The sequence below is a fragment of the Perognathus longimembris genome, chromosome 6 (assembly GCF_023159225.1).
Source record: "Perognathus longimembris pacificus isolate PPM17 chromosome 6, ASM2315922v1, whole genome shotgun sequence".
Classification (NCBI taxonomy): domain Eukaryota; kingdom Metazoa; phylum Chordata; class Mammalia; order Rodentia; family Heteromyidae; genus Perognathus; species Perognathus longimembris.
The window spans coordinates 42,016,048-42,043,661 of NC_063166.1; the positions used below are offsets into that span (position 1 = coordinate 42,016,048).

Below are 27,614 nucleotides of genomic sequence, written 5' to 3' on the forward strand. Positions count from 1 at the left end.
TCTAAGTAGAAACTGGATATTGATCAGGAAAGAAAAGCTTGGAGCTTATTCAGCTAATGAATGATATACATGCGCTCAGTGATTGCACTGTTCCTCCCTCCTCAACTCTGGTCCTTAAGATATTCTTCAGACCACCACTTCATTCTAATGATTATTTTTCTTTTTTAGACAACCCTGAATGGCCTCCTGTTCTAGCTACAACTGACAAATGGGAAGGCCCCTCTGATTTGTTATCACATGATGTGCTAGGGTTTCATTAGCCAGTATTGTCATGACTCTAGCCAGTTCTGACCTGGGGTGCATGGGAAGGCCTGACACCTTGAATAGAGTTCAGTCAGGAGCCTGATCAAAATGCAGAATCTGAGGGCTGGGGATATGGCCTAGTGGCAAGAGTGCTTGCATCGTATACATGAGACCCTGGGTTCAATTCCCCAGCACTACATATACAGAAAATGGCCAGAAGTGGTGCTGTGGCTCAAGTGGCAGAGTGCTAGCCTTGAGCAATAAGAAGCCAGGGACAGTGCTCAGGCCCTGAGTCCAAGCCCCAGGACTGGCCAAAAACAAACAAACAAAAAAAAACAACAACAAAATACAGAATCTGAATTCCTAAGCTCTAAATGCCCACATTTTTACTAAACCTATTCTAGAAAAGACCAACAAACTTATCTCCTGAAAGTTGTTGGGTGATTCTGAAACTGCTGTTGTGCAATCTATGTGGAAAACTCTGACTGGGCTATATTTTCTATGACATCACTTTTCTATCAGACATGATTTGGTTAGACAGGAGACAAAGTCCTAAACAGACTGTAACTCAATCATTGTTACAGAGGCCAGGCTTTGTGCTCAGTGAAGTACAACACAATTTGTGCCATGTCAAAGGCAATCACAAACTTATATTCATTGACTAGGTAATTGGGGATATTATGTTGGGAATTCACAAATGAGACACATTGCACAGATTATGACCTGCATCTTTCTTCCTCATATGATACTTAGCACTGGCAGTATTTGAAATGACTCTGAATTTCCCACTACAAATATAGTTTGTAGATAATAACCAATGATATAATAGTTGCCACAGACCAGAGAATTATGCCTTGGTGTCAGTATAGAGTTCCAAGTATTTTAGGAAAAAGAAATATTCTGATAATAGGTTGCCTATTCCATTGACTTCTTTTTCTAGGTTTTCTTCAATACCTATTAGTCTTATATTGGGCCTCCTGATTGTGTCTTGAAGCTCCTGAAGTGATCTGTCTTGATTTGGGGATTGATTTTGTATTGTTTTTTGTTCTTTCTCCATAATGTCTAGGCTCTCCTCAATTCTTGAAATTTGATCTTCTGCATCATCCAGTCTGCTCCCTAAACTTACAACTTGGTTTTTTATCTCTCTACCTTCAGATTGATCTTTCTTGATGGCTTCCATGTCTCTGCTATAACTCTCTCTTAGGTCCTGTATGGACTTCCTTACTTCATTGATTTGATTCTGGGTGCTGTCTCTAATCTCTTTTAGCTGAGTAGTAATCTTTTCAAAGGACTCTTTTTCTTTCTGTTGGAGTTCATGTATCATTCTGTTTGTGGAGGCCATGAAGTCCTGTTTTAACTTACAATTGGACTCATCACATTCATGAATTATTTTTTGGTTCACCTCCTTACTCTCTAGGATGCTTGTATGGAGAGACTCAAACTTTTCCTTTATCATTTTTATCAGCATAGTTGGTGGAGCATTTTGAGGGCTGTTCTCTGGGATTTCAATTGAATATTCTGTTTCCTGTTTGTTTTGAGTAAGTGATGAGTTTCCTTGTCTTGCCATACTTTTTGTGTTTTTTCTGCCCATTTGGATTTGGAATGCTAGTCTGATAGCCCCCTTTGGCACAGTCTAGAACCTGAACCAGAACTTATCAGGTCCGGTTGTGCTATTCTTTACACAGACCTAGACAGGTAAGTTCCCTCTCTTTTTGGAGGTATAGCAGCAGATTTGGTGTACCCACAGATTACACTTTGGAAGTAAAGACCAGCCCTGAGCCCCATATACAGTAGCTCTACTGTATTCTGTTACAATCTTTTTTTTTTTTTTTTTTTTTTTGGGCCAGTCCTGGGCCTTGGACTCAGGGCCTGAGCACTGTCCCTGGCTTCTTCCCGCTCAAGGCTAGCACTCTGCCACTTGAGCCACAGCGCCGCTTCTGGCCGTTTTCTGTATATGTGGTGCTGGGGAATCGAACCTAGGGCCTCGTGTATCCGAGGCAGGCACTCTTGCCACTAGGCTATATCCCCAGCCCCTCTGTTACAATCTTGGTGTGATTTCTTTTTGAAGCAATTAAGAAATTCACATGGAACAATTAAAAAACCCCAAATAGCAAAAACAATCCTAAGTACAAAGAACAGTGCAGGAGAAATATCAATACCAAACTTTAAATTGTACTATAAAGCTATAGTAATAAAAACAGCCTGGTACTGGCACAAGAACAAGCCTGAGGACCAATGGGACAGAACTGAAGACCCAGAAATGAACCAACAGACCTATAGCTACCTAATCTTTGACAAAGAAGCTAAAAATATAGGTTGGAACAAAGACAGCCTCTTCAACAAATGGTGCTGGCAAAACTGGGTCAACACCTGTAACAAACTGAAACTAGACCCCTATATATCACCCTGCACAAAAATCAACTCCAAATGGATCAAAGACCTGGAAATAAAATCAGACATCCTGAAAACTCTACAAGAAGAAATAGGAGGTCTGGGAATATGGCCTAGGGGCAAGGGTTCTTGCCTTGTATACCTGAAGGCCTGGGTTCAATTCCCCAGCACCTCATATATAGAAAACGGCCAGAGGTGACACTGTGGCTCAAGTGGTAGAGTGCTAGCCTTGAGCAAAAAGAAGCCAGAGAAAATGCTCAGGCCCTGAGTCCAAGGGCTCAGGACTGGAGGAGGAGGAGGAGGAGGAACTCTAGGACTCCTTGGCACTGGAAGAAACTTCCTCACCAAAGGCCCAGAAAGCCAACAAATCAAAGAAAGGCTAGACAAGTGGGACTGTATCAAACTTCAGACCTTCTGCAGGACAAAGGATATAGCTCCCAAGATAAATAGAAAGCCCACAGATTGGGAAAAGATCTTCACCAGCCATACAATGGACAAAGGCCTGATACCTAAAATATACACAGAACTCAAAAAGTTAAATTCCTCCAAAACAAACAAAGAACCAACAGCCCTTTCAACAAATGGGCTAAAGACCTAAATAGAGACTTCTCTGAAGAGGAAATGAGAATGGCCAAGAGTCACATAAAAAAGTGCTCCACATCACTGGTCAGAAAAGAAATGCAAATCAAAACATTGAGATACCACCTCACCCCAGTAAGAATGTCTATTATCAAGAAATCTAATACTAAAAATGCTGGAGAGGATGTGGCCAAAAGGGAACTCTACTACATTGTTAGTGGGAATGCAAATTTGTTTAAAACCTCTGGAAAGCAGTGTGGAGGTTCCTAAGAAGGCTAAACATAGAGTTCCCCTACAACCCAGCAGCCCCACTTTTGGGCATCTACCCAAAAGACTACAAGCAAGCCACCAGTACAACCTTGTTCATCGCAACACAACTTGTCATTGCTAAAACATGGAACCAAGCTAGATGCCCCTCAGTAGACAAGTGGATCAGGAAAATATGGTACATATACACAATGGAATTCTATGCCTCCATCAGAAGGAATGACATTGACTCATTAGAAAGAAAATGGAAGGACTTGGAAAAAAATTATACTAAGTGAAGTGAGCCAAATCCAAAGAAATGTGGACTCTATGGTTTCCCTCATAGGGAATAGCTAGTACAGCAATAGGCTAATCATGGTAGAAGACCAAAATAACTACACCCATATGACTACATAAGAAGATGCAAGTGAAATGAACTCCACATTATGAAAACAAGAGTTATACCATTGTTGTAATTATTCTCAACATGCCATGTGAACTCGTACTACTTTTTTCTCTCTTTTTCCTTGTCAGTTTGTTTGACTGAGTGGTTTGTCTGGTTTTTGTTTCTCTTGTAGTCCCTTCCTGTGGCTGTACTCTCGCTACCACTATACTATATCTGAGTACACTGGATATTGTCCGATATGGGTAAAAGAACTGGGGAAGGGAGAGAGAATACCAAAATCAAGAGACAAAAAACAAAAAGATAAACCATTCAAAAAGCAACACTTAGAAACCATTTGGTGTAAACCAACTGCACAACTCTTAGGGGGAGAAGGAAAGAGGGAGGGGGAAGGTGGGAAATGAGGGAAGAGGTAACAAGTAGAACAAGAAATGTACTCACTGCCTTTCATACAAATCTGTAACCCCCCTGTATCACATTTTGACAATAAAAATTTGAAAGAAAAAATAAAAGAAAAAGGAAATAGCTGTCATCTTTTATCTTAAGCTCAAAACTGGTATTACACAGTTTCATTTTTTGTGGATTTTATATCATAAGATAATGCTCAGGAATCATTCCAGCTCAACAAGATAAGTTCTTCATCTGCTCATCTTTGAAAATTTTAACATTCTCATTGCATTTGATAAAGAAAAAGAGCTATAAATCTTCAAACTACAGATAGCTAAAAATAAAGTATTATGTAACTCAACTCAGTTTTCACAAACATTTATCATGAAACTACAGTAGTGTATTGTTTTGTTTTGTTTTTTACAATTCCATAACAATTTATTTTTGATTTCTGAATTATAATTGACTTGGTTTCTTTAAATTATTTAAAGTCTTTCCAAATAAAGAAACTATGACTGATTAGGAATTAGAGGAAAAATATAGTTAACTATTTTCCAGTAGATTCTAGAAATGTGTGTCTTTACATCAACAATTTTCCCCACACACCACTGTATCCCTTTTAATTATATAGCCTGTAAACTCCAAACCCAGCCTTTCTTGGTGTCCTGCAATAATGAAGGTAGGTGATATAAGTATGTTCTTCCTTATCCAGGTCTTTCTTAAACGTCATCATTAAAGGATTCTAGAGAAGAAAGGTGTTCCTCCTCCCAGTCTGTTGTAGATGTCTTAAGAGGTCTCCTGCAGATTTTGTGGTGTTTGTTTACAGATAATAGCTGTAAGCAGCTGCTCCCTTTCAAGGGCAAGGAAGCAAACCAGCAGCAGATTGGAGCTCATGACTAATGCTCCTGGCTTTTTCCCCTCAGGTGGTCTCACCTGTGTACATTCATATCACCAACAAGGCATCTCCCATGTTTCCTGTGAATAGCATGCAGTGGCTTCCATGGCCTTCAAGGGGTATACTGCCAGTGAGCCTCACCAGAGGCAGCCCAGTAAACTCCCTGCCTGCCAGTCACACTGCCTCCAAAGAGATTAGATCTCATCCTTGCACAGATGTAGTCTCTTTCTCAGAGCCTCTGTTTTCCAGGAGTGCTCTACTTACAGGTGTATACATACATGTATTTATAGTTATTCCTGCACATTTTTAAAGTGCTGTTTTTTTTTCCTATGAGATAATCCCTCAGGACTCCAATTCTCTGTTAATGGCTCTTTATATACTTATATGTAAAGATACATACATACACACATACATGCACAAATATACGAACACATACACACATCATACATAATTACACATACATGTTATGTGTACATGCATGCATATATGCACATATGTATATTCATGTATATACATGTATATACACATGCACACATGCAAATAGTGAACAATGTTTTTTTCTTCCAAATAGACTCTGAATGGACCTTGATCAAGTGTTTTGTTCATCAAATATTTTACTCATCTTCATTTGCATAAAAGTACCTTAAAACAGCTTTATTTGCTATGGTAGATTCAATAGTTCATGTTAGGACTTAGACATTTTAAATATATTTCCTTCAATAGTTTCTTTTGGTCTAGGTATTTTGGTAGTGACATCTGAGATGGCTTTTGCCCCAGCAATCTCTTTTGGAATGGCATCATATCAGGGGAAGGATGCCTGCAAATTGGGGATGCTCTTCTGACACTCCCTTTAATTGAAAGCAAATTGATGTTCCATTTTGTGAAAAACCTTCATTTTCCTCATTTTCAAAATTATTAAAAGTTGACAATAATATCTTAGAATGTTCACAAAGAAGGTGTTTGAGTTTTTCCTGACTCCTTGGCTTTGTAATTTTATATTTCATATAGTGACTTTCTTCAAGAAAAGAAAGTATTAATGAGTTATTTTCAGAGCACATCCATTCACATGGCACTTAATCTAAACTCCTTTGTATAGGAAAGTTTGATCTCTTAGGAATCTTAGTGACACATTTAGTCTGTATTCTCTAAAAGTCATAAAGTGGATAAGGCATGGAAAGGACCTGTTGACAATGAAGGATATAAAACCCTGTGGCAACAAGTACTTTGTTATAATTTCCAAAGTGTGAAGGTGAGTTGAAGACATATTATCCTGGTTTTCAAATAAAAAGAAAATAAAAAAGATTCTGTAATGTTTTGACGTCAATGTCAGGAAGGATTACTGAGCAAATGAAAGGAGACAACTTGGTCAATACTAAATGGCCACCTAGAGGCAGCAGGTCAGTCTGTAAGACGAGTCATCCCCTTTGTTTGCAAGGCCATTCAACCAGAATAACAGCAATCAAAAAGCTAACACAATACATTTTAGTAAGAATAAATGAATCTCTAGCACAAATATTCAAATTATCTATTATGCAAATAGAGTCTGAATAAAAAGCTAACAGAGTAGGTTTTAACTAACTCTGGACATCCTATGGCTTAAACTCAGAATGGGCCTGTTAAAAAATTTTCAAGGGAGCACCTGGGGGCCAGAAACTGTGAGTCACAAGCTATGGATGAGAATTCCAGATTCAAAGGTCTATGCTTGGACAAATGTCAAATATCCTTGTTTTTGCTTCCTCAACTGTACATGGAGAAGATGCTGTCTGTACTATATAGTTGGCTTAACAAGCATATAATTCATTTCTAGTAGCTGCTACCAGATCCAGTCCACAGAAGGCATCCATTCCCTATAATTGTGTGGGGATAAGCTTACAGAAAGATTCCCTTTTCATGTAGATGAGTAGCTTCATTAACATTTGCATTAGTTGAGACACAACACTATGCTAATTTCTGGGTAACATATTTGAAGAACACTAAAATTACTAATTTTACCCAGTATCTGAAGGAGGTAACCAAACTGTTCAACATAGTACACCAAATTTTCTAGGCTTTAGACACTGACCTAGACACTGCAATGAGAATGGCTTACACCATATTTGCCCCAGAAACTTAAAGAATTAAAAGAAGTTGTTGAGCAATTAGGTTACAATGGAAGGAACAAGGGGAAGATTTTAGCCAGGCATCAGTGACTCATGCCTGTAATCCTAGCTACTTGGGAGGTTGTGATCTGAAGATTGATTGGAGAGTTGCAATTTGAAGCCATCTAGGGCAGGAAAGTCAGTGAGATGATGATTTCCAATTAGCTACCAAAAATCAAGAAGTGGAGCTTTGGCTCAAGCTGTAGAACACTATCATTAAGTGAAAAATTAAGAAAAAGTGAGCAAGTGGGTGGGTGGGGGGAATGAGTAAGCATGTTCAAAGGGTGACATTGACACCATTTAGACCAGAGGACAAAGAAGGGCCGGGCTGGAAATAAAGACAAAGGTATTTCACAATGGTCTTCCTCCTAGGCTACACTTGGAAGTTCAGGGATTGGTCCTGGTGTAATGTGTAGTCAGAGCAGCACTGCACCAAAGGAAAGTTTCCTTTGAGAAAGCCACTCAGGCTGCAATGTGGAGGATGCCTGGAGGGGGCTCAGCCTGGGAGCGGGGCAGTGCCAGCCTGAGGCCTGATGGGTCAAAAGAAGAAAGTAGAAATTGGTAAGAAAATTGACACATTTCAGCTTTAGAAGTGGCAGGTATAGACTAGAGGGTAAGGCTTAAGTGGTAGAGGACTTGCCTAGCAAGCATGAGGCCCTGAGTTTAATACCTGGTACCACAAGAGAAAAAATTACATATAAATCTTTAAACAAAGTGTCAATGGATCATTTCATAATCCTAATTACTCAGGACTCTGAGATCTGAAAATTGAGGAGGTTGAGAGCCAGCCAAGGCAGAAAAGTCCTTGAGACTGATCTTCAATTAACCAGCAAAAAGTTGGAGGTAGAGATATAGTTCAAGGAGTAGTGTTCCAACCATGAATAAAAAACTCAAGTGAGAATTATGAGCACAGGGTTCAAGCCCAAGTACCCTCAAAATATGTCAGAATTGAGGTGCCTATGGTTTAGGTGAAAACTAAACCATAGGTGACATACCCACATACAAAAGACTAGAGGTTATAGGAAAAAGCAAGTATAGATTTTATGTATAATGGATTATATATAAATATATACAATATCCATACTTGCTTTTATACTTTTATATCTATTTATCTATCTAGCTATCTATTTTTCTTTCTTTCTTTCTCTATATAAGGAGAAAGAGCGGGAGTGAGAGACTGAGCAAGACTGACTATAGCAAAATGCTACAAAACTCTATATGTGGATAAATGTTTTAGGAAAACTATGTGGATAGAATAAAGAAAAAAAGTTGAACGAGTAAGGAAGAATACTAAATGATATTAAGATGATGAGAAATTTACATAAAGAATGAGAAGAAAAAGTCACATGAAAAGCATAGAACCTGAGAAAAGCCAAAGAAGCCAAGATATTGTAAAATGCTTTAGAAGACTAAGAAGATCAAAGACTATTTGCTAGATTTAGCAATGAATAAGCTGTTGTGATCTCATAAAACTATGCAGCTTAGTGGTAGAGTGCTTGCTTAGCATGTATGAAGCCCTGAGTTTGATTCCTCTGTACCACATAAACAGAAAAGGCTGGAAGTGGCACTGTGGCTCAAGTAGTAGAGTGCTAGCCTTGAGCAAGAAGAAGCTCTGGGACAGTCAGGGCCTGAGTTCAAGCCCCAGGATTGGCAAAAAAAAAAAAAAAAAAAAAAACCCATATAACAAGATAACTATGCAAGATGAGTCACAAAGTGTTGGTGCCACAAAGTAATGATTAATAGTTGCTAGGACATGAATAATCAGATCTTGCTGTAAGCAGAATGAACTGATGAATTCTCTGCAAACAGAACTCTGTCCCTGTTACAGTGCTATCAAGAGAGGCACCTGGCATGGGCAGGATACCACCTATGTGTCTTGGAAGATCCTTCACATTTGGAATGTGTGTGCACTCTAAATAACTATTTCTACTGCAGAACTTGGGGGAAAAAACAAAAATTGAATAATTAGGACCCTCCCAAGAGATTGCAATGAAGTATTTGACTCATAGCATAAGAATGAGTATACCTCTAGGAAAAACAGCTGTTAGATCTTAGGCCCAATGCAGATGAAAACAGATAGGAGTTTCAGGAGACTATGAATAATGCAGACTTTATTTGAAATGATAACTTTCAATCATTTTAAAAGAAGGTATCTGTGACTTTTACTCTTTTTAAGAAAAGAGATATTCAAGTATTAGCTACTATTTTGTTGTGTTCATTCACTATTTTCTGGGTAATATTTAATATTCTTGTAATTACCTTCTAAACAACTTTCTTTCTCTCTGTCCCTACCACCTCATCCTCTCCCATCAACTTGATACTTATATGTGAAATACAAGATTGAATTGTCTTTATTCATGAAAACAAAATGAGAAAAGAATATGCAGATCCAATGCAAAAACTCCTACAACAGGGACCAGGCTCAGTGGTAGGGCATGTGCATGTACAAGGTCCTGGGTTCCATCAGCAGCAGAAAAAACAACCCAAAACTAAAACCTATAGTAGTAATTTTGGAGGTGGTTCTCTCAGAAAGGCACATTCAAGGGCAGAAGCTTTCCTAATGATTAATACCTGCCTTTGGCTGGGCCCTGATGGCTCATACCTCTTATGCTAGCTAGGCAGGAAGCTGAGATCTGTGTATCAGGGATTAAAGCCAGGCCACACAACTAATATGAGAGGCTCTTACCACTAATTAACCACAAAAAGTCAGAAGTCGAAGTGTGGCTCAGGTGCTAGAGTGCCAACATTGAGCACAAAAATCAAGTGAGAGTGCCAGGCCATGAGTTCAAGACCCAGTACTAGTACTACTAGTACTACCTTAACTTTCTTCATAAGAGTATGAAAGTAACTTTGTAAAAATGATGGTAGTGAGTTTCTTTCTAATTTTTCTCAGTCTTTATGAAGAACATGTAAACAATGTTTTATCTATTTTCATCACTTTTTCTCTCTCATCTCTATCAAAAGACCATGCAGTCCTATAATGTGCAGTACTTTCCATAAATACTATATGTTCCATCACCAAAGAAATAAAGAAACTCAAATTTGGGAAGTAGGCCAGGCTTGTTGGCCTACATTTGTAATTCCAGAGACTCAGGAAGCAGAAAACAGGAGCATCACAGGACAAGGCTGGCTCAGGAAAAGTGTGAGAGTCTATCTGAAAAACAAACTAAACGTGAAAGGACTGGGCATGACTTAAGTGGTGCTTGCTTATCAAGTTCATATATATACATACATATATATCAGCATATATATGTACATATACGTATACATATATATGATAGACAGATAGACTCAAAGACTCAAATTTGATTTAAGGAAATCATGTGATAGTGATTCTCAACATGATTAAGTAGGTGTCTCTATAAATTGTAGAAACAGACAGGGGACATTGTGATAATGCCATTATTATGACTAACACAATTATCAATGGTCTCTGGATATCCTCTAATGTCCAGTTCATATTCAAAATGCCCTAACAACTCTAATTTTTTTCATAGTTGATTTGTTCAAATTAGAATTCCAAGAAGATCTCCATCCTACATTTGACTGTCATACCTCTTAGTCTCTTTGAGCCTTAAGCAATTACCAGCACCCATTCTTTATGTTTCTTCCTATCACTGGCCTGTGGAAGACACCAGGACCTCTGCCTGTGGAATAACTTACATTTTACATTTACCTTTGCTTCTTAGTTATGTGACTCTGTGAATTCCTTTGCCTCTCTGGTTGTCAGAAGCACTGGGCTTTTAGAACCTAATCAGATGGCTGCCATGTAGATGGAGTAAGCCACTTGATACTCTCTGAGCTGCCATTTCTCATGTCCTCCTGAGGGCCATTACCCTACCTCATGTGGGTTACTACAGTCCTCTCTCAGTTTGTCTCCTGTGCTCTTTTCTTGTCCTCATTTCACCCTAATCACCGCCACATCCTTTCTCATCATCACCAGTGTAGTCACCTGTAATAATACCAATTCAAATGGATCAAAGACCTCAATGTAAAATCTGAAACCATGAAGGTACTGCAAGAAGAAATAGGAGCAGGCTGGGAATGTGACTTAGCCGTAGAGTGCTTGTCTAGCATTCATGAAGCTCTGAGTTCGATTCTTCAGTACCACATAAACAGAAAAGGCTGGAAGTGGCACAATGGCTCAAGTGGTAGAGTGCTAGCCTTGAGCAAAAGAAAGCCAGGGATAGTGCTCAGGCCCTGAGTTCAAGCCCCAGGACTGGCAAAAAAAAAAAAAAAGCAGAAGCAGAAGAAGAAGAAGAAGAAGAAGAAGAAGAAGAAGAAGAAGAAGAAGAAGAAGAAGAAGAAGAAGAAGAAGAAGAAGAAGAAGAAGAAGAAACATGAGCATTTCTTGGCATAGACAAGAACTTTTTGAGTAAAGTTCTAGGGATTCAACCATTCAAAGAAAGAATTGATAAATAGAACTGCATCAAACTAAGAAGTTTCTTCACAGAACAGCATCTAGTAAACAAGAAAAAAACCCTATAGAATGGAGATCTTTGCTGGCTGTACATCAGACAATGACCTAATATTCAAATGTAGAAAAAGCTTAAGGGACACACTCCTCAAAGAATTGACAAATCGGGCTGGGGATATAGCCTAGCGGCAAGAGTGCCTGCCTCGGATACACGAGGCCCTAGGTTCGATTCCCCAGCACCACATATACAGAAAACGGTCAGAAGCGGCGCTGTGGCTCAAGTGGCAGAGTGCTAGCCTTGAGCGGGAAGAAGCCAGGGACAGTGCTCAGGCCCTGAGTCCAAGGCCCAGGACTGGCGCAAAAAAACAAAACAAAACAAAGAATTGACAAATCAATTAATAGAAGCAAATAAGCTAGAGACTTCTCAGAAGAAGTAAAAATGACCAATAAACACATGGAGAAATGCTCAACATTTCTGGCCATTGAAAACATAAATCAAAACAACACAGATCCCACCCCAGTTAGATTAATCGTCATCAAAAATACAAACGACATTTAGATTTCTTGATAATGGCCATTCTAACTGGCATGAGGTGGAATTTCAGTGTTGTTGTGATTTGCATTTCTTTTATGGCCAGAGATGTTGAACATTTCTTTATGTGATCATTAGTCATTCTTTCTTCTTCTGAGAAGTCTCTTTATGTCTTTCACCTATTTATTAAGTGAGTTGTTTCTTTGAAGGTTTATCTTGTGGGGCTTAACTTTTTGAGCTCTAAGTACATTTTAGATATGAGGCCATTATGTGATACATAGCTAGTAAAAATCTTCTCCCATTCTGTGGACTTTAAAAAAATTTATCTGGCTAGCTATGTCCTTTGCCATGTTTGATGCAATCCCAATTATGCAGTCTTTCTTTGATTTGTTGTGATTCTAGATCTGTACTTAGGAAGTTTCAACCTATGCCAAGGAGCCCTAGTGTTTCTCCTATCCCTTCCTGTAATGTTTTCAGGGTATCGGGCCTTTGATTGATGTCTTTGGTCCAGTTGGAATTGATTATGGTATAGGGTGATCTAGCTTCAGTTTTTTGCTTAGCCAGTTCTGCCAGCACCATTTGTTGAAGAGGTTGTCTTTTTTCCATTCTGAGTTTTTGGATCACTTATCAAATATTAGGTGTCTATAGGTCTGTGGGCTCATTTCTGGATCTTCTACTCTTTCCCATGGGTCCTCAGGACTATTCTTGTGTCAATACCATGCTGTTTTTCTTACTACTGCTTTGTAATAGAGTTTGATATTGATATTCCTCCAACACATCTTTGGCTAATCATAACAGAAGCTGAGGGGCTGAGGATATGGCCTAGTGGCAAGAGTACTTGCCTTGTATACATGAGGCCCTGGGTTCGATTCCCCAGCACCACATATACAGAAAATGGCCAGAAGTGGTGCTGTGGCTCAAGTGGCAGAGTGCTAGCCTTGAGCAAGAATAAGCCAGGAACAGTGCTCAGGCCCTGAGTCCAAGCCCCAGGACTGGCCAAAAATAAATAAATAAATAACAGAAGCGGATGGGGATGTGGCCAAAAGGAACACTACTACACTGTTGATTAGAATGTAAACTTGTTCAACCAATCTGGAAATCAGTATGGAGGTTCCTCAAAAGACTAAACATAGAGCTCCCCTATAACACAGCAATCCCACTCCTGAGCATCTACCCAAATGACTACAAACAAAGCCACACTAAAGTTACCAGTGCAATCATGTTCATTGCAGCATTATTTATCATAGCTAAGATATGGAACCAACCCAGCTGCCCCTCAGTAGATGAATGGACCAAGAGAATGTGGTAAATATGCACAATGGAACTCTATGCTTCCTTCAGAAAGAATGATATTGCATCATTCATAAGGAAATGGAAAGACCTAGAAAAAATATTAAGCAAAGTAAGCCAGATCCAAAGAAACATAGATTGCATGGTGTCCTTCATATGTGGTAATTAGAATGTATCTACGAATCTAAAAGTAAACACAATGAATGGTGAAAGACAAAAAATTACACTTGGATATGATAAATAATATAGGACTCTAAATATTTGCATAGTGAGACAGAGGATGTTCTTAGGAGAGGATCACAAGGGCTCAATAGCTATGTGCATATGATCATATAAAGTGATATTTCTTGAAATTAACTCTAAGAAATGGAAACAGGAGGGTTTTTTGGTTGTTATTTTGCTTTTGTCCCCTATCCTCTGTTTCTGTTTTTCATATCTGTACCTTTTATCTTGTATGAAAGTTTATCTGTTTGGGGGAGTTAGGGTAGCTGGTAAAGCTGTGGGTGTAAAGAAATTAATTGTGGATTGGACTTGTTCAATCACTCTGAAAAGCATTATGAAGAGTCCTTAATAAACTCAACATAGAGCTACCCTAATAATCCAACAGTTCCACTCTTGAGCACTTATCCAACAAATTACAAACTAGGACACAGTAAGGCCACCAGCACAATCTTGTTCATTACAGCACTATTCACCATAGCCAAGGTATGGAATTAGTCTAGATGCCCCTCACTAGATGAATGGATCAAGAAAATGTACTTAATAGATGTAATTAATAGAATTTTACTCATCCATTAGGAAAAATCATATTACATCATTTACAAAGAAATGAATGGACCTGGGGAAACAAATCATGTTAAGTGAAGTCAATCAGGCCCAGAAAAGCAAAGGGCAGGTGTTTTCGCTCATTATGGAAGCAAGAATTAATTTATAAATGTACAAGTAAACACTGAGATTGTATGCAAATGTACACAAAATTAACCAAAATATGGTATTTTCAGGGGAGAATTCAAATGGTATAATTCCTTAGAAAGGCAAAGTCACAGTCCAAAAAAGTGATTACCAGGAAACAGGTACTTGAAAGGTGAGAGATGTGTGTGGTCGATGGAGAGGGGTAGCTCAATGGAGAGAAGAAGGAAGGGAAGAATACAGTCATAAAATTTAATACATATCCTACTAAATTAAGAAAATTGAGGGGGGAGGAGGGTTAAGAGGGATTGGGCAGAATAATGAAATGAGTGCCATAGACCAAAATGCCTTGTATTCATACAGTGGTTTGTTGAATGATAAGTCCTTTGTATGACTGCTTACACATACTGAAAAATAAAGACAAATAAAAGTAGAATCAGACTCCTTCTCAAAATAGCACCAATGTCTGACCTTGAACTGAAAAACCAAAGGACTTAACTTGATTTCCTTTACCCACCCAATCCTGTTTCTGCCCACCTTTCCAAGTCCATCTCCTATTGTACCTTGCCTTGCTTAAACCACCTTCTTTGGATAGTTCAAACATTATAGAGGTCTCCAGCTTTTAGGCTCTGTGATTGTTCACTGAGTCTTCGGGGGAATGTTTTTCCCTCAAATATCTGGATGGCTTGCTCAGATCTCAGCTCACAGATAAGCAACTCAACCGTCCAACCTGAGCCTTTACGATGCACACTCTAATTGTTGGATTGTATCCTATTTATTGTAGCTATAGTATTTCCCATATTGATAACCGTGTGTATCCTGGGTTATATCTCACAGACCTGCTTGTTTTCTGCTGCCTTCTCTCTCCCTGAGGCAAGTTGTTTGCTTTGGGCCTCACACTAGCTATCAGAATGAAGTACCATGGAACAGTGGCCTCTCCTGTCTTGTATTCCTGGTGGTTATCACTGTGCCTAGTAGGTAGTGATGCTTCCATATATTTTTTCTGAGTAAAACATTAGACAAAGAAAACTAGACTTTGCTTATAGGTAAAACAGGTGCTAGATTATAATCTCTAGGTGATTTTAGATTAGGCTGAAAATTGCTATCAGATATATACTGTAACAAGACCAAAAGTTACCTTACTTTATGTCTTAAAAATTGGAGTTAAAAATATCCCCCACATTTTCTTACCAGATATTTTAGGAAAAAAAAATCACCATCTTTGTAATATTGCAAATAATCCTACAATACCAATAACAAAATGACTTATTTTCCCTTTGCTCCAAAGCTAATATGCTCTCATTATTTCATAAAACGAGAAAAGGGTATGCATTACTGTACATTCCCTTAATTGATTTTTCACATGCAGGCACCACTACAGCACAATGAATATTTGCAGTAAAATCATTATGTAATTTATACATCAAGATAGAGGTCATAATTTATTCAGTATTATCCTTGGTAATTATTACTGAGCTTTTTAATTTTCAAACTTAAAGGCAAGTGTATTCCCTGTGAATCTAACAAAGGAAAAAATACTCACTAATAGAGTAAATTAGCATAATGGACTCTACAAATTAAGCTAATGAGTTGTTTCTAAGTTTCCAACACAAAAATCAATGAAATATAACAGATTAAAGAATTACCACCTTCATCACAGTTGACTGGCAAAACCACAAGCACAATTCCATAGTCACTTACCTCTATCAGTAACTTGAAACCTTCTCTTTTCTTGATTTCATCTACTAGGTACCTAAAAGTTAAAAATCATGGGAATATTTATAATATTCATTCTGAAAGCACCATGAACATGACGTGTATAAGACAGCACTGCTATTTCTACTACTTGAGATGATGAGAATGGGAGGATCACAGTTTAACACCAGCCAGGATTTATAAGACACTTCTTAACATATAGCTGAGTAAAGTAGCATGGTCTTATCTTCCCAAGATGAGAGGCTCAGATTGAAAGGATATGGTTCCAGGACAGTCCATGGAGAAAAGTCTAAGAGACTCAATTTCCACAGTGGTAAGTCAGAGGTTGTGTGATATTCACTTGTCACCCCAGCAATGATGGGAAGTCTAAACCAGGAAATTCATAGCTCAGGCATATGCCTAAGTGAGAAGTGAGAAAACATCTCCAATTAACCTGTGTAAAACTGGGCTGGAACAATAGTTTAGTAGGATCTCACCAACCTAGCACATATAATATCCTGAGTTCAAGTCTACTACTGCCCAAACCCTCACAAAACAGAAACAAAATCCTAATAGTTATATGTAATGCAGAGACAAGTCTTAGGCTGCAAGAACTTTTTAACTCTAAATCAGAACTTAGACTCTAAAGCAGAACTTTGGATTTTAATAGATATTCCTGGGCCTACTGAAATCTCCTAGTCTCAGCAAAAACTTAATGAACTGATGTCTATCTCACATGCTAACATCAGCTTTTAACCTTAGTGTGAAAAGCTAGACACATTGCAAGATGTGTTTCACATGCATATTATTGATAGGGTTTTGGCACGGATAGTTTAACCACCTTGCTGGCTTGTAGAGAAGAGGTTTTCATGTGTAATATCTACTTGCAAATTAACTGAAGATCAAAGAAGATCAAAATCATCTCCATGGCCAAAACAGAGAGAAAGAGGATTGACAATCACTGTTAGGTTCAAACTAGGCTACAGAGGTGGGCAGGCTTTCTGTGACACCATCTTGAATATAAAGAGGAGTATTGGGGAGGGGTGGGCACCCAGTGGTCTAGCAATTGCCTAGCAAATGTTAGACTCTGTGAGTCTACCTCAGTTCTGTCACAACAAACAAACAGACAACAACAAAAAAAAAAAACCAAAGTTGGGTTTGTTAGAACATTATTTGCTAAAGGTGATTCTAGAATGTGGGCTTTCATAGTTTTCACCTTTCATAGTTTTCACACTTACTTTCATAGTTTTTACTCATGGTTAAAATTGATCCTTCCATACAGATATCATCTTTGAAATACAAGTAATCTTAGGAAAATGCTATCAATATTAACTAGTAATATGGATCCTTTATTTGAGCAATATGTGAACACACACATAAACACACAAAACAAGACTCACAAAGTATTTGATATTCTACATATATATTAGTTCCCCTGAATATTTTCAAGCTATTTTTTGTAGCTATGGTCTTTGAACCTTTAGTACCTTGCAATTTTTTTTAAGAATAATAATCCAATGATCAATAAGCATCAGAAAAAGATGCTTAAAAATCACTGATGATGCTGACCAAAGAAATGTCAATGAAAACAACAAGCCTAGGCCAGGTTCCCCATGTGGGATCAGAAACAAACTTTAGAAAGTGACAACTTTCAATGCTAGTGAGGATGTTGTAGAAAGACATTATGGATTCTTTACAACGAGTAATACTCATATGTTTTAATGAAACAAAGCAAATTTGTGCTGGTCTATCAGGAAAATATGAACAGGAATGATACTGATATATTTGTATGTTGTATCTAAAGGGCTGAGTACCAGTGATTCATCATACTTGTTATCCTAGCTACTTAAGGGGATGAGATCTGAGGATCATAGTTCAAAGCTAGACTGAGCAGACAAATCCCAGAGGCTCTTATCTCCAACTTACCAGAAAAAAAGCCAGAAGTAGGAGTATGGCTCAACTGGTAGAGCACAAGCCTTGAGTAAAAATGCTAAGGAACAACACCCAGGTCTGAATTCAAGTCCCAATACCAGCACAAAAAATAATTAAAAATAAATAAAGGTCTGTATGTGAATCTATTCTGTAGAGAATAACCAGAAATAAGGTTAATATACAGGAACTAAGAGATGGTGAATTGAAATGTACTACAGTGACCCAAAGTAATATGTTGTAACTAGTAAAATGAATGGATGAGTGGACTTGATCTACTTCTATTAAACCCAAGGGATGTTCTCAGTATATTAATAGAAGGTAAAAGCAAGGTACTGAGAAACAAATAATTTGATTCCATTTTAAAGGAAATGTTTAAAGAAAGCAAAAGTAACCTCTATCACATGCAGTAGTGAGCACAGAGTAAAACAGAAAAGGATGCACCATAAATTGTTCTTGTCTGCTCACTCAGGGAGGGAGAAAAGGGCACACTGTACCTTAGGGATAAACAGCTTTCTTTTTATGCCTCTCTACAAAGTTTCATAGATGTAGCCCTTCTGTAATTTTTAATATTTTGGCCCCTATATTGGAGCTTGAACTTGGGGCTTCGGCGCAGTCCCTTAGCTTTGTTGCTCAAGGTTGGTGCTCTGCCACTTATGCCACTGATCTACCTCCAGCTTTTTGGTGGTCAACTTGAAAAGATAGGTTCATGGACTTTCCTGTCTGGGCTGGCTTTGAACAAACCATAGTCTGCAGATTTCAGTCTCCTGAGTAGCTAGGATTTGAACCATCAGTAGCCAACTTGCTCTGTAACTTTTGCAAAGGAGCATGTAAGCAAGCACACATTGGCTACCTCTACCTAGATGAGGGAAGCTTTGAGAACTATCCCTTCTGTCACCATTCCAGGCACAAATGTGATGAATATTAGTCCAGTGCTGAAAAGCTGGAACTGAGTTGACCTGAAGCAGCTGGCACTGCCCTCAATGTTCAAAGACTCAATCAGTGCTCAGCGTCTCCAGCAACCTGGCTGGGGTGTGGCGGGGGAGATGGGGATCTAGATTAGAAATTGTTAAGGGGACAGTAAATAAACAATGGGACTTTGCCTCTATTTCCTCAGGCATGTAGTGGAGAAGTGGAACTAAATTTGCAAAAACCTTCACTGATGGACAGTTTGGCTTTGGGTGACTGAAACTTACTACCTATAGTATCAATTTTAAATATTTTTGACAAACTTCTACAGCTGCTCCTAGGGAAAGGTCTCTTAAATCTGAACTTCATTACTTAAACGAAAATTCTGCTTTTGATAACCACAGAAACCAGGGCCTGTGTTCAGCCCACAGTCACCATCAGAACCTCCAAGGCCTAGTGTCACTCTCTAGCTGAGCTGAGGACAAAGGAATGTGGAAGGGTGTGAGAATTAGAACGGCTACAAAGAAAGACAAAGTCTAAAGTCAAAATCCCCAAATGATGCCTGTTGGCAAACTGCACTGATAGAATTTCCACATAAAATGATTCTGCTGTCAATTAAGTTTGAGCACTGAGGTATAACAAGCTAATTTCTTTGATCCATAAGTAGAAGCATACTTGACTTATGTAACCTGGCCATTATCAGCTTTTCTTGGATTGCTGGACAGTGACACTCAGTCTAGAGAGTGCTAAGGATATCATGAAGTCTCCCCTCATATTCACAACAGCTGCACAGGCTCGTTCTTACACCACATAATGGTTTCCCCAGAAGGGACAAAGATACAAGAGCAAAAGATTTCTCTTCTTGATTGAGATAAGGGCATTTCCTCCATCAGTTTTTACAGAATTCATTCTATATCTTATTCACTGAGTCTTATGCCCAACCTTAAACTAATTGTGGTCAAAGCAATGTTCCTAGCTCAAACATTATTACCTCAATAAAACCAAGCTCCCACAGGCAAGGAAGAAGAGAGAGTAGTTGAAAAACTAGTCAATATTATCTACTCCTAGGTGAAAGCTAAATTAAAATGTTTGTATTCTGGCTAGATATCAGTGCTTACCAGTAGCAATGCTAGCTACTAAGGATACTGATATCTGAGAATCATGGTTCAAAGCCAGCCCAAGCAGGAAAGTCTATGAGACTCTTATCTTTGATTAAGCAGGAAAAAGCCAGAAGTAGAGGTATGGCTTCAGTGGTACAGCACTAGCTTTGAGTGAAAATGATAAGGGAGAGTATTCAGGTGCAAAGTTCAACAAAAACAACAACAAAGTTGTATTCTACAGTGCTCTCAAAGCCTTTTGTGTCCATATGAGCACTCAGAATCTCCAAAAGAAAATAATAGTAGTTAACATTTTCTGAACTTATTTGAACAGGAAGTCATTTTTTACAGATCACCTCATGTGATCTTCTAGAGGCCTTTATCTCACAGAGAAAGTTCAGAAATACTAGTTATAGGAGAATTTCTTTTTTTTTCAGCTAATCTTTTTTATTTTCCTTTTTTCTTTATTGTCAAAGTGAAGTAGTTATAGGAGAATTTCTATACAGAAATGCATCTTCTTCTTAAACACATGCATAAATAAAGAAGTACTCAGAAATGGGGGTATGGTTCAAGTGGCAGAACACCAGCCTTGAACAATAAAAAGTAAGAGATGTTACCCAGGCCCTAAGTTCACACCCGAGTACTAGTACAAAAATAAAATAAGATTTTCCATCACCTCTGCCTATACTCATAGTGATGATTTATTCTTCACAACATTTTTTCAATATATGCGCACAGGCTAAAAGAATTAAAATAAAAAATTATTCTTATTGTGGCAGAATTCAGTAAAAAATTTAAAATATGGATCCAATTATGGAACATAATGTAGAACCTAAAACTACTTCCATCAAAAGCATGCATGTAAGTGGGCCTAAAAGAGTATAAATTTGTTAACTTCATCACTGTCCCTTCCAGTAAGCTTGGCTTGAAGGAGAGGAGAAAACACATTAGCAAGCATTTTCATCAATCCTCCTAGGGTATTAATATTCTGGCTTGGCTCAATAATTATCATTAACATTGATGATAATCTAGCTATGAAACAGTTCCCTTTCTTGCACTGACAAATGTGCTCCCAGCGTTAGACTCTCAGTTTTTCCAGTTGTTACATGAGTCTCTTTAAATTTACTTGAGTTTCATTTGCTTTTTGCTTGTTTGTTTTTGCAAGATACCATTTTCTTTCTAAAAATGCCTTTCTAGATCCTTCCTCAATTCACCAGGCACTTACAGGTTGCTGAAGCACCAGGAACCCTGAAACAGGTTTCTCCTCTAGTCCCATCTTCTCAGCTACAATATCCTCTACCAATTGCACAGAGCCTTCCAGAACTCCAGAGGATTTTCACCTGCTTTCTATCTGCTCTGCATCTAGCAGAGTAGCTCATGGCTTCTTTGATTCATTGCAGGTAGCACAGGCTCTGTACTACTGCCTTTGTGATACTCACAAAACTACAGGTTGAAACCAATGAAAACTTTGGCCTTTCTAAACACTGTCTCTCCTCTCTATTGTGTATGTGTGTGTGTGTAGGGGTGGGGGGGATCCTAGGTAGTACCATTGTGTAATGGCTCGCCTTTTCCAAAATATAGCAACAAACCACTCAACATGCATACAAGTTATGAAATAAATTCCACCAGAGAGACTGGAGAGATTGTGTATCTAGGGAATGGATTAGTGACCAACTGGGGGCGCAGAAGTAGCCCAATGGGAATTTAACTGGTTGTTGTTGAAAGACTTACAAATATGACTACTCTACATCTTCTTTAAAAACAAACAACAACAACAAAAAAAAAACACCCCACCCTTTTGCTGGGCACCAATGGTGCAGGTTTAGTTACTTAGGAGGCTGAGGTCTGAGAGTGATAATTTGAAGCCAGCCTGGCCAGGAAAACCACTGAGATTCTTATCTCCAATTAATCAGCAAAAAGCAGGAAGTAGAGGTGAGGTCAAGTAGTAAAGCATCAGCTTAAGGGCCAGGGCCAGGTCCTGAGTTCAAGCACACACACACACACACACACACACACACACACCACACACACACACACACACACACACACACACACACCACGCTATTTACCCCTTAGTGGATATCTATTAAAACTGACTTCCACAACAAAAGCCTAAAAAATAGCCTCAGTAACAGGTAAGCCTAGTGTTAGAAACCATACTTTCAGGCAGATTTCAAAGGGCACAATCACCTGCTTTTTGCCAGATGTGTGTTGTTGTGTTTTTTTTTAATAATTACTTATTCATTGTCAAAGTGATGTACAGAGGGGTTGCAGTTTCATATGTGAGGCAGTGGGTACATTTCTTGTACAATTTGTTACCTCCTCCCTCATTTCCCCCCTTTCTCCCCCCCCTCCGGTTTCCCTCTCCCCCCAGGAATTGTTCAGTTGGTTTACACCAAATGGTTTTGTAAGTATTGCTTTTGGAGTCATTTGTCTTTTTATCCTTTATCTCTTGATTTTGATATTCTCTTTCCATTCCCTAGTTCTAATACCAGTGTATATAGTACTCAGATACTCAGGGTACTCAGATGAGGTACAGTGATAGCACCGGGACAACCACAGGAAGGGGATACAAGAGGATCATCAATAACAACAAAAAAGCTACCATTTCACATGGCATGTTGAAAGTAATTACAACAATGATATAACACTCATTTCCATAACATGGAGTTCATTTCACTTAGCATCATCTTATGTGTTCATAAGGGCATAGCTATTGGCCTCTTGTGATCCTCTGCTGTGACTAGCCTAAACTTGTGCTAATTATTCCCTATGAGGGAAACCATAGAGTCCATGTTTCTTTGGGTCTAGCTCACTTCACTTAGTATAATTTTTTTCCAAGTCCTTCCATTTCCTTACAAATGGGGCAATGTGATTCTTTCTGATAGAGGCATAAAATTCCATTATGTATGTTTACCACATTTTCCTGACCCATTCATCTACTGAGGGGCATCTGGGTTGATTCCATATTTTGGCAATGACAAATTGTGCTGCGATGAACATTGTTGTGCTGGTGGTTTTAGTGTGTTCTTGTTTGTAATCTTTTGGGTAGATGCCTAAGAGTGGGGCTGCTGGGTCATAGGGGAACTATATGTTTAGCCTTCTGAGGAATCTCCATATCGCCTTCCAGAGTGGTTGAACAAGTTTACCTTGGCTTTCCAGGTTTTAATAATGCTTCATAATCACATGCTGCTTTAGGCTGCCAAAGCTAGTTTTCCATAGCCAGAGGAAATGTTAATCATTAATATTTCTTGAGGAAAATGTTTTCTTCTCAATGGAATGACAGGGTCAAATGTAAATGAGGAAAATCCTTAGAGGTCTTCTAGATACTAATGTTTTCATTAGTGCTGGATTTCTGACAACCCATAAAATCAGAATCATTGCTCTCTTAAAAATATCTGCTCTTACTGGCCAGAGGCCTGTAATCCTAGCTACTCAGGAGGCTGAGATCTGAGGATCATGGTTCCAAGCCACCCTGGGCAGGAAAGTCCATGAGGCTTTGAAGATAATTCATTGAAGATAAATCTAATTAATCACCAGAACACAGAAATGCAGCTGTGGTTCAAAGTGGTAGATTTCTAGCCTTGAGCTGAAATGCTCAGGGACAGCACCCAGCACCCAGGCCCCACAACCAGTGAAGCAAAATAAAAACAAATCAAACAAAAACTCTGCTCTTACCAGGCATGAGTGGCTCATGCCTGTAGTCCTAGCTACTCAGGAGATTGTGGTTCAAAGGCAACCCAGTCAGGAAGGTTTGTAAGACTCCTATCTTCAATTGACTTCCCCCAAAAGTCTTAAGTAGAGACATAGGTCAATTGGTAAAGCTCTAGCCTTGAGCAAAAGAGCTCAGGGACACAGGCCCTGAGTTCAAGCCCCAGAACTGGCACGCGCGCACACATGCACACACACACACACACACACACACACACACACACACACACACACACACATCTGCTCTTGCCCGGTACAATTGACTCATGTCTGTAATCCTAGATACTCAGGAAGCCAGACTGGGCAGAATAGTCATTGAAACTCTTGCCTTCAGTTAATCACCCAAATTGGAAATAGGGGTGTGGTTAAAGTTGGTAGAATGGCAGCCTTGAGTGAAAAAGCTAAGTCAGCATGCAATACTCTAAATTCAAGCCCTAGTACCAGCAACACACACCACACACACACACACACACATATACACACACATACACACACAGAGGCTTTTTTACTTCTGAGCAAAAAAGAAATCAGTAGGCTCTGTTTGTGCATGCACACACACACTCTTACTTTCCCTGGGAAGAGGAAGGGAGAGCATTTTGATGAAAGTTGTCATCATGGGTCTATAAACATCTGGTTTGCAAATTTTAAGAGCAACATACCAATCTCAAAATATTGCTCCATTTAAATTAAGGAATACAGGATCACAGTTTCTATGGAATTAGCATAAATCTTTCTAAGAAAGAGAGAGAAGTTGCAGGGTTTCTATTATTTAGAGTCCTGACCTAGGGCCCATGGCAATAAATACTTTAGCAAAAACAACCTCCAGTAACGGATGTGTACCACCAATGAAACAGGAGGCAGGGTGCACTGCTTTACTGAACCGCATCTGTCATCTGCTTAAGGAAATTATTCTTGAGGAATGTAAAATAATGCTGCCTTGACTTAGACCTTATTTCAGATAGAGCTTTTCAGTTATGGATGAGAATTATTTTGATTTGGCAAACTCTGAGGCAAATTCCCACAGGTCAGTGAGCTTGAGGACAAATAACATTTGGCTCTAATTTTCAGAGCTTGGAGCTGATTATGTCTCACACACATACACACACACACACACACACACACACACTCAGATGTGTGCTCTGGCTAGCGTGAATTGGCAGATGACAGCCCATTGCTAAACATCCAGCACTGTTGGTAGCTTTCAACTGGCTACGATGGAAATATTTACCTCATAGTAATTGGAGGACACTAAAAATGGAGATTTTTAAAAACTTTTCTTTTCTCTTCAAAAAGTCAATTTATCAATATTCCACCGAATACAGGTTCCAATGAAGAGAACAGTGACAAGACTTGAGATAATATTCTACCTTTCTTAATAATTAGAAGTACTGACTAATCAGTAAGTTTAAAAATAAATAACCAAGTGACCTGGTGCCGGTGGCTCACACCTGGAATCCTAGCTACTCAGAATGCTGAGAGCTGAGGATCACAGTTCAGAACTAGCCAGGGCAGGAAAGGCCATGAGACTATTACATCCAATTAATCAGCAAAAGGCCAGATGTGGAAGTGTGGCCTAAGCAGTAGAGCACTAGCCTTGACCCAAAAAGCTCAAGGATGGTGCCCAGGATCTGAGTTCAAGCCCCAGGACTGGCATCAATCAATTAATAAATACACACTTAATAAACTCATTAAAATATAGCCCTTTTAAAACTAACTATGATTCCTTATCCTAGTAAAATTTTCTCCAATGTTTTCATTTCATGTTCATTCCAGTATCAGCATGCAAAGACATTCCTACTTCTTGCCATTGGGGCTGGGGCACAGGAAAACGTTTGCCAAACCCCAAAATAGACTGTTGGTTATAAAAAATGTGGAAAATTGGGGGAAATAAACCTTTAGGAATAACAGCATAAAAGAGGAGTGTGTTTTTCAAATATTTAACTATAGGTCACAGATTCTGCAATGATGCTCACTCAAATGTTAATTCAATTCAATTCAACTTGACAAACATTTACAAACAATAAGTGTTTGTTGAATTGGTTAAAATTTTAACATTTATCCTCCTGTGATATTCCTTTGCAAAACTCAGAAATCATCCTTAAACTATAAACTAAATTCTACACTGAGATGAATGTTAACCTCATAATAAATATAATTGTTAAATATTTATACTTAACCTTATTTCAAGACACCTGTCATTGAGTTCCTTAGCAGCTTAGGCAAAGTAATCCACTATTCTGACACATTTAAATAGCACAAGAAAATATCAAGCAGGGAACAAAGTATGCTGAATTTTTATTTTAATTTAATGGACAACTATGAATACTTATGGCAGAGAGTCTCATTCTTTCACCACTGGGTAGTTATGTCCCTGCATCTGGAAGAGGCATGTCAACCTCCTAAAAAGCCCCACTCTCCCCAGCTTCAACATGTTCTCTATAGGATGCGGGAAGCACCCTCCCAACCCAAGCCAGGCCATGTGGCTCAGTGTGACTTCACATTCTGTGGAAACTGTGATGGATTCATAGACAGACCTCTACCTTACTCACAAATAATTACATATTCCTTGGGATTGTTGGGGGAAAAGAAAGGAAGACCTTGAACCTGGAAGAATACAGATCTGACTCCTCGATGACCACCGTCCCATATGAAAATAAACTTAACAAGAAAAAGCATGGCTGAAAGACAGAGATGGAAGACTGGTGATATTTATTAAGCCTTTTGTTAAAGTCATTACAGAAACCAATCCTAAACAATCTTATAAGTAACATGAGGTTCATTTTTTTTATAATAACTTGAATAAGGTTTCTGTCACACCAAGAGATCCCTGATATAGCACAGATGCTTAAACCATTTCTTTATCCTTAATCACCAATATTTCTGGCTTTCAAAAGCCCCTGAAAGTGCTGAAGCCATCCCTTTTAGTATCCTCACATCTAAGCCTTTGGCAATATATTTGCAGCTCACCTGACAAAAGGCAGAGGAAAGGTGCTTTCTGACTCTGGTAATTGTGCTTATCCTTAAGATTTGCTATAACCAATGAAATGCTAGACATAATACAATTAGGTACCTAAAGTGGGCCTTCATGGGCTCCTGTCATGGCTGTCACAAGAGCACTCTCCAATCAGCCTGCTGGTACAATAAGAAGGAAAGAAGTATGGAGTGAAGACTGCATCTCCTGCCACCATAGTGGAAGGTCACACAGGCCTGGGGAACAAATGATGGGTGCTCTGAGACACGGATCCAGACCGTTTGCTGCACAGAACACCTCTTCCACTCTCAGAACAGGAAGAGGAAATGGAAAGTCTATTCCTAGGATTCTGTGAGTGACATGTAAGGAGCCACTGAAGGAGTTGAGACTACACAATCTACATACAGATCTACAGATCTAACCTCTGAGGTTCCTGGTGGCCAGTAGGTAACAAAACAGAAACTCATGTGACACCCAGCTCATGTCAGGCATGGCTCCCAGTTTAGTTTCCACCATGACTATCTGAGAAAGTCACAACTGTTGCTGCTTTTTGGGATAAAATTGAGGAGCAGAGAGGTGAAGAAATTTTCTCATGCTACACAGCTGTAAGTAGTACAGATGGGTTTGGAATAGGTTTTTTTCTATTTCTCTGCTATAGCAAATATGGCAGATTAAACACACACATACTGTGTGTGTACACAGAGGGGAAAGGGAATGTGAGTCTCCATAGAGTCAACATCATCATGTTCAGCTGGTAGCACCTTCAACTCCTCTGAGAATAGCCAAAAATCTAGATTCTTTCAAGTTGTGTGTGTGTGTATGTATGTATGTGTGTGTGTGTGTGAGAGAGAGAAAGAGAGAGAGAGAGAGAG

General features: G+C 38.9%; 1 protein-coding gene across 2 annotated transcripts in view; it reads right to left on the reverse strand.

The window, feature by feature from the left end:
• The window catches only part of Gadl1 (glutamate decarboxylase like 1), a 176,460-nt gene that overhangs the window by 53,359 nt on the left and 95,487 nt on the right, over positions 1-27,614 (reverse strand). For both annotated transcript variants that reach the window (XM_048348605.1, XM_048348606.1), the window contains one exon: positions 16,132-16,183. In XM_048348605.1, coding sequence (XP_048204562.1) covers positions 16,132-16,183 — 52 coding nt within the window. The remainder of the gene's footprint in view (positions 1-16,131; positions 16,184-27,614) is intronic.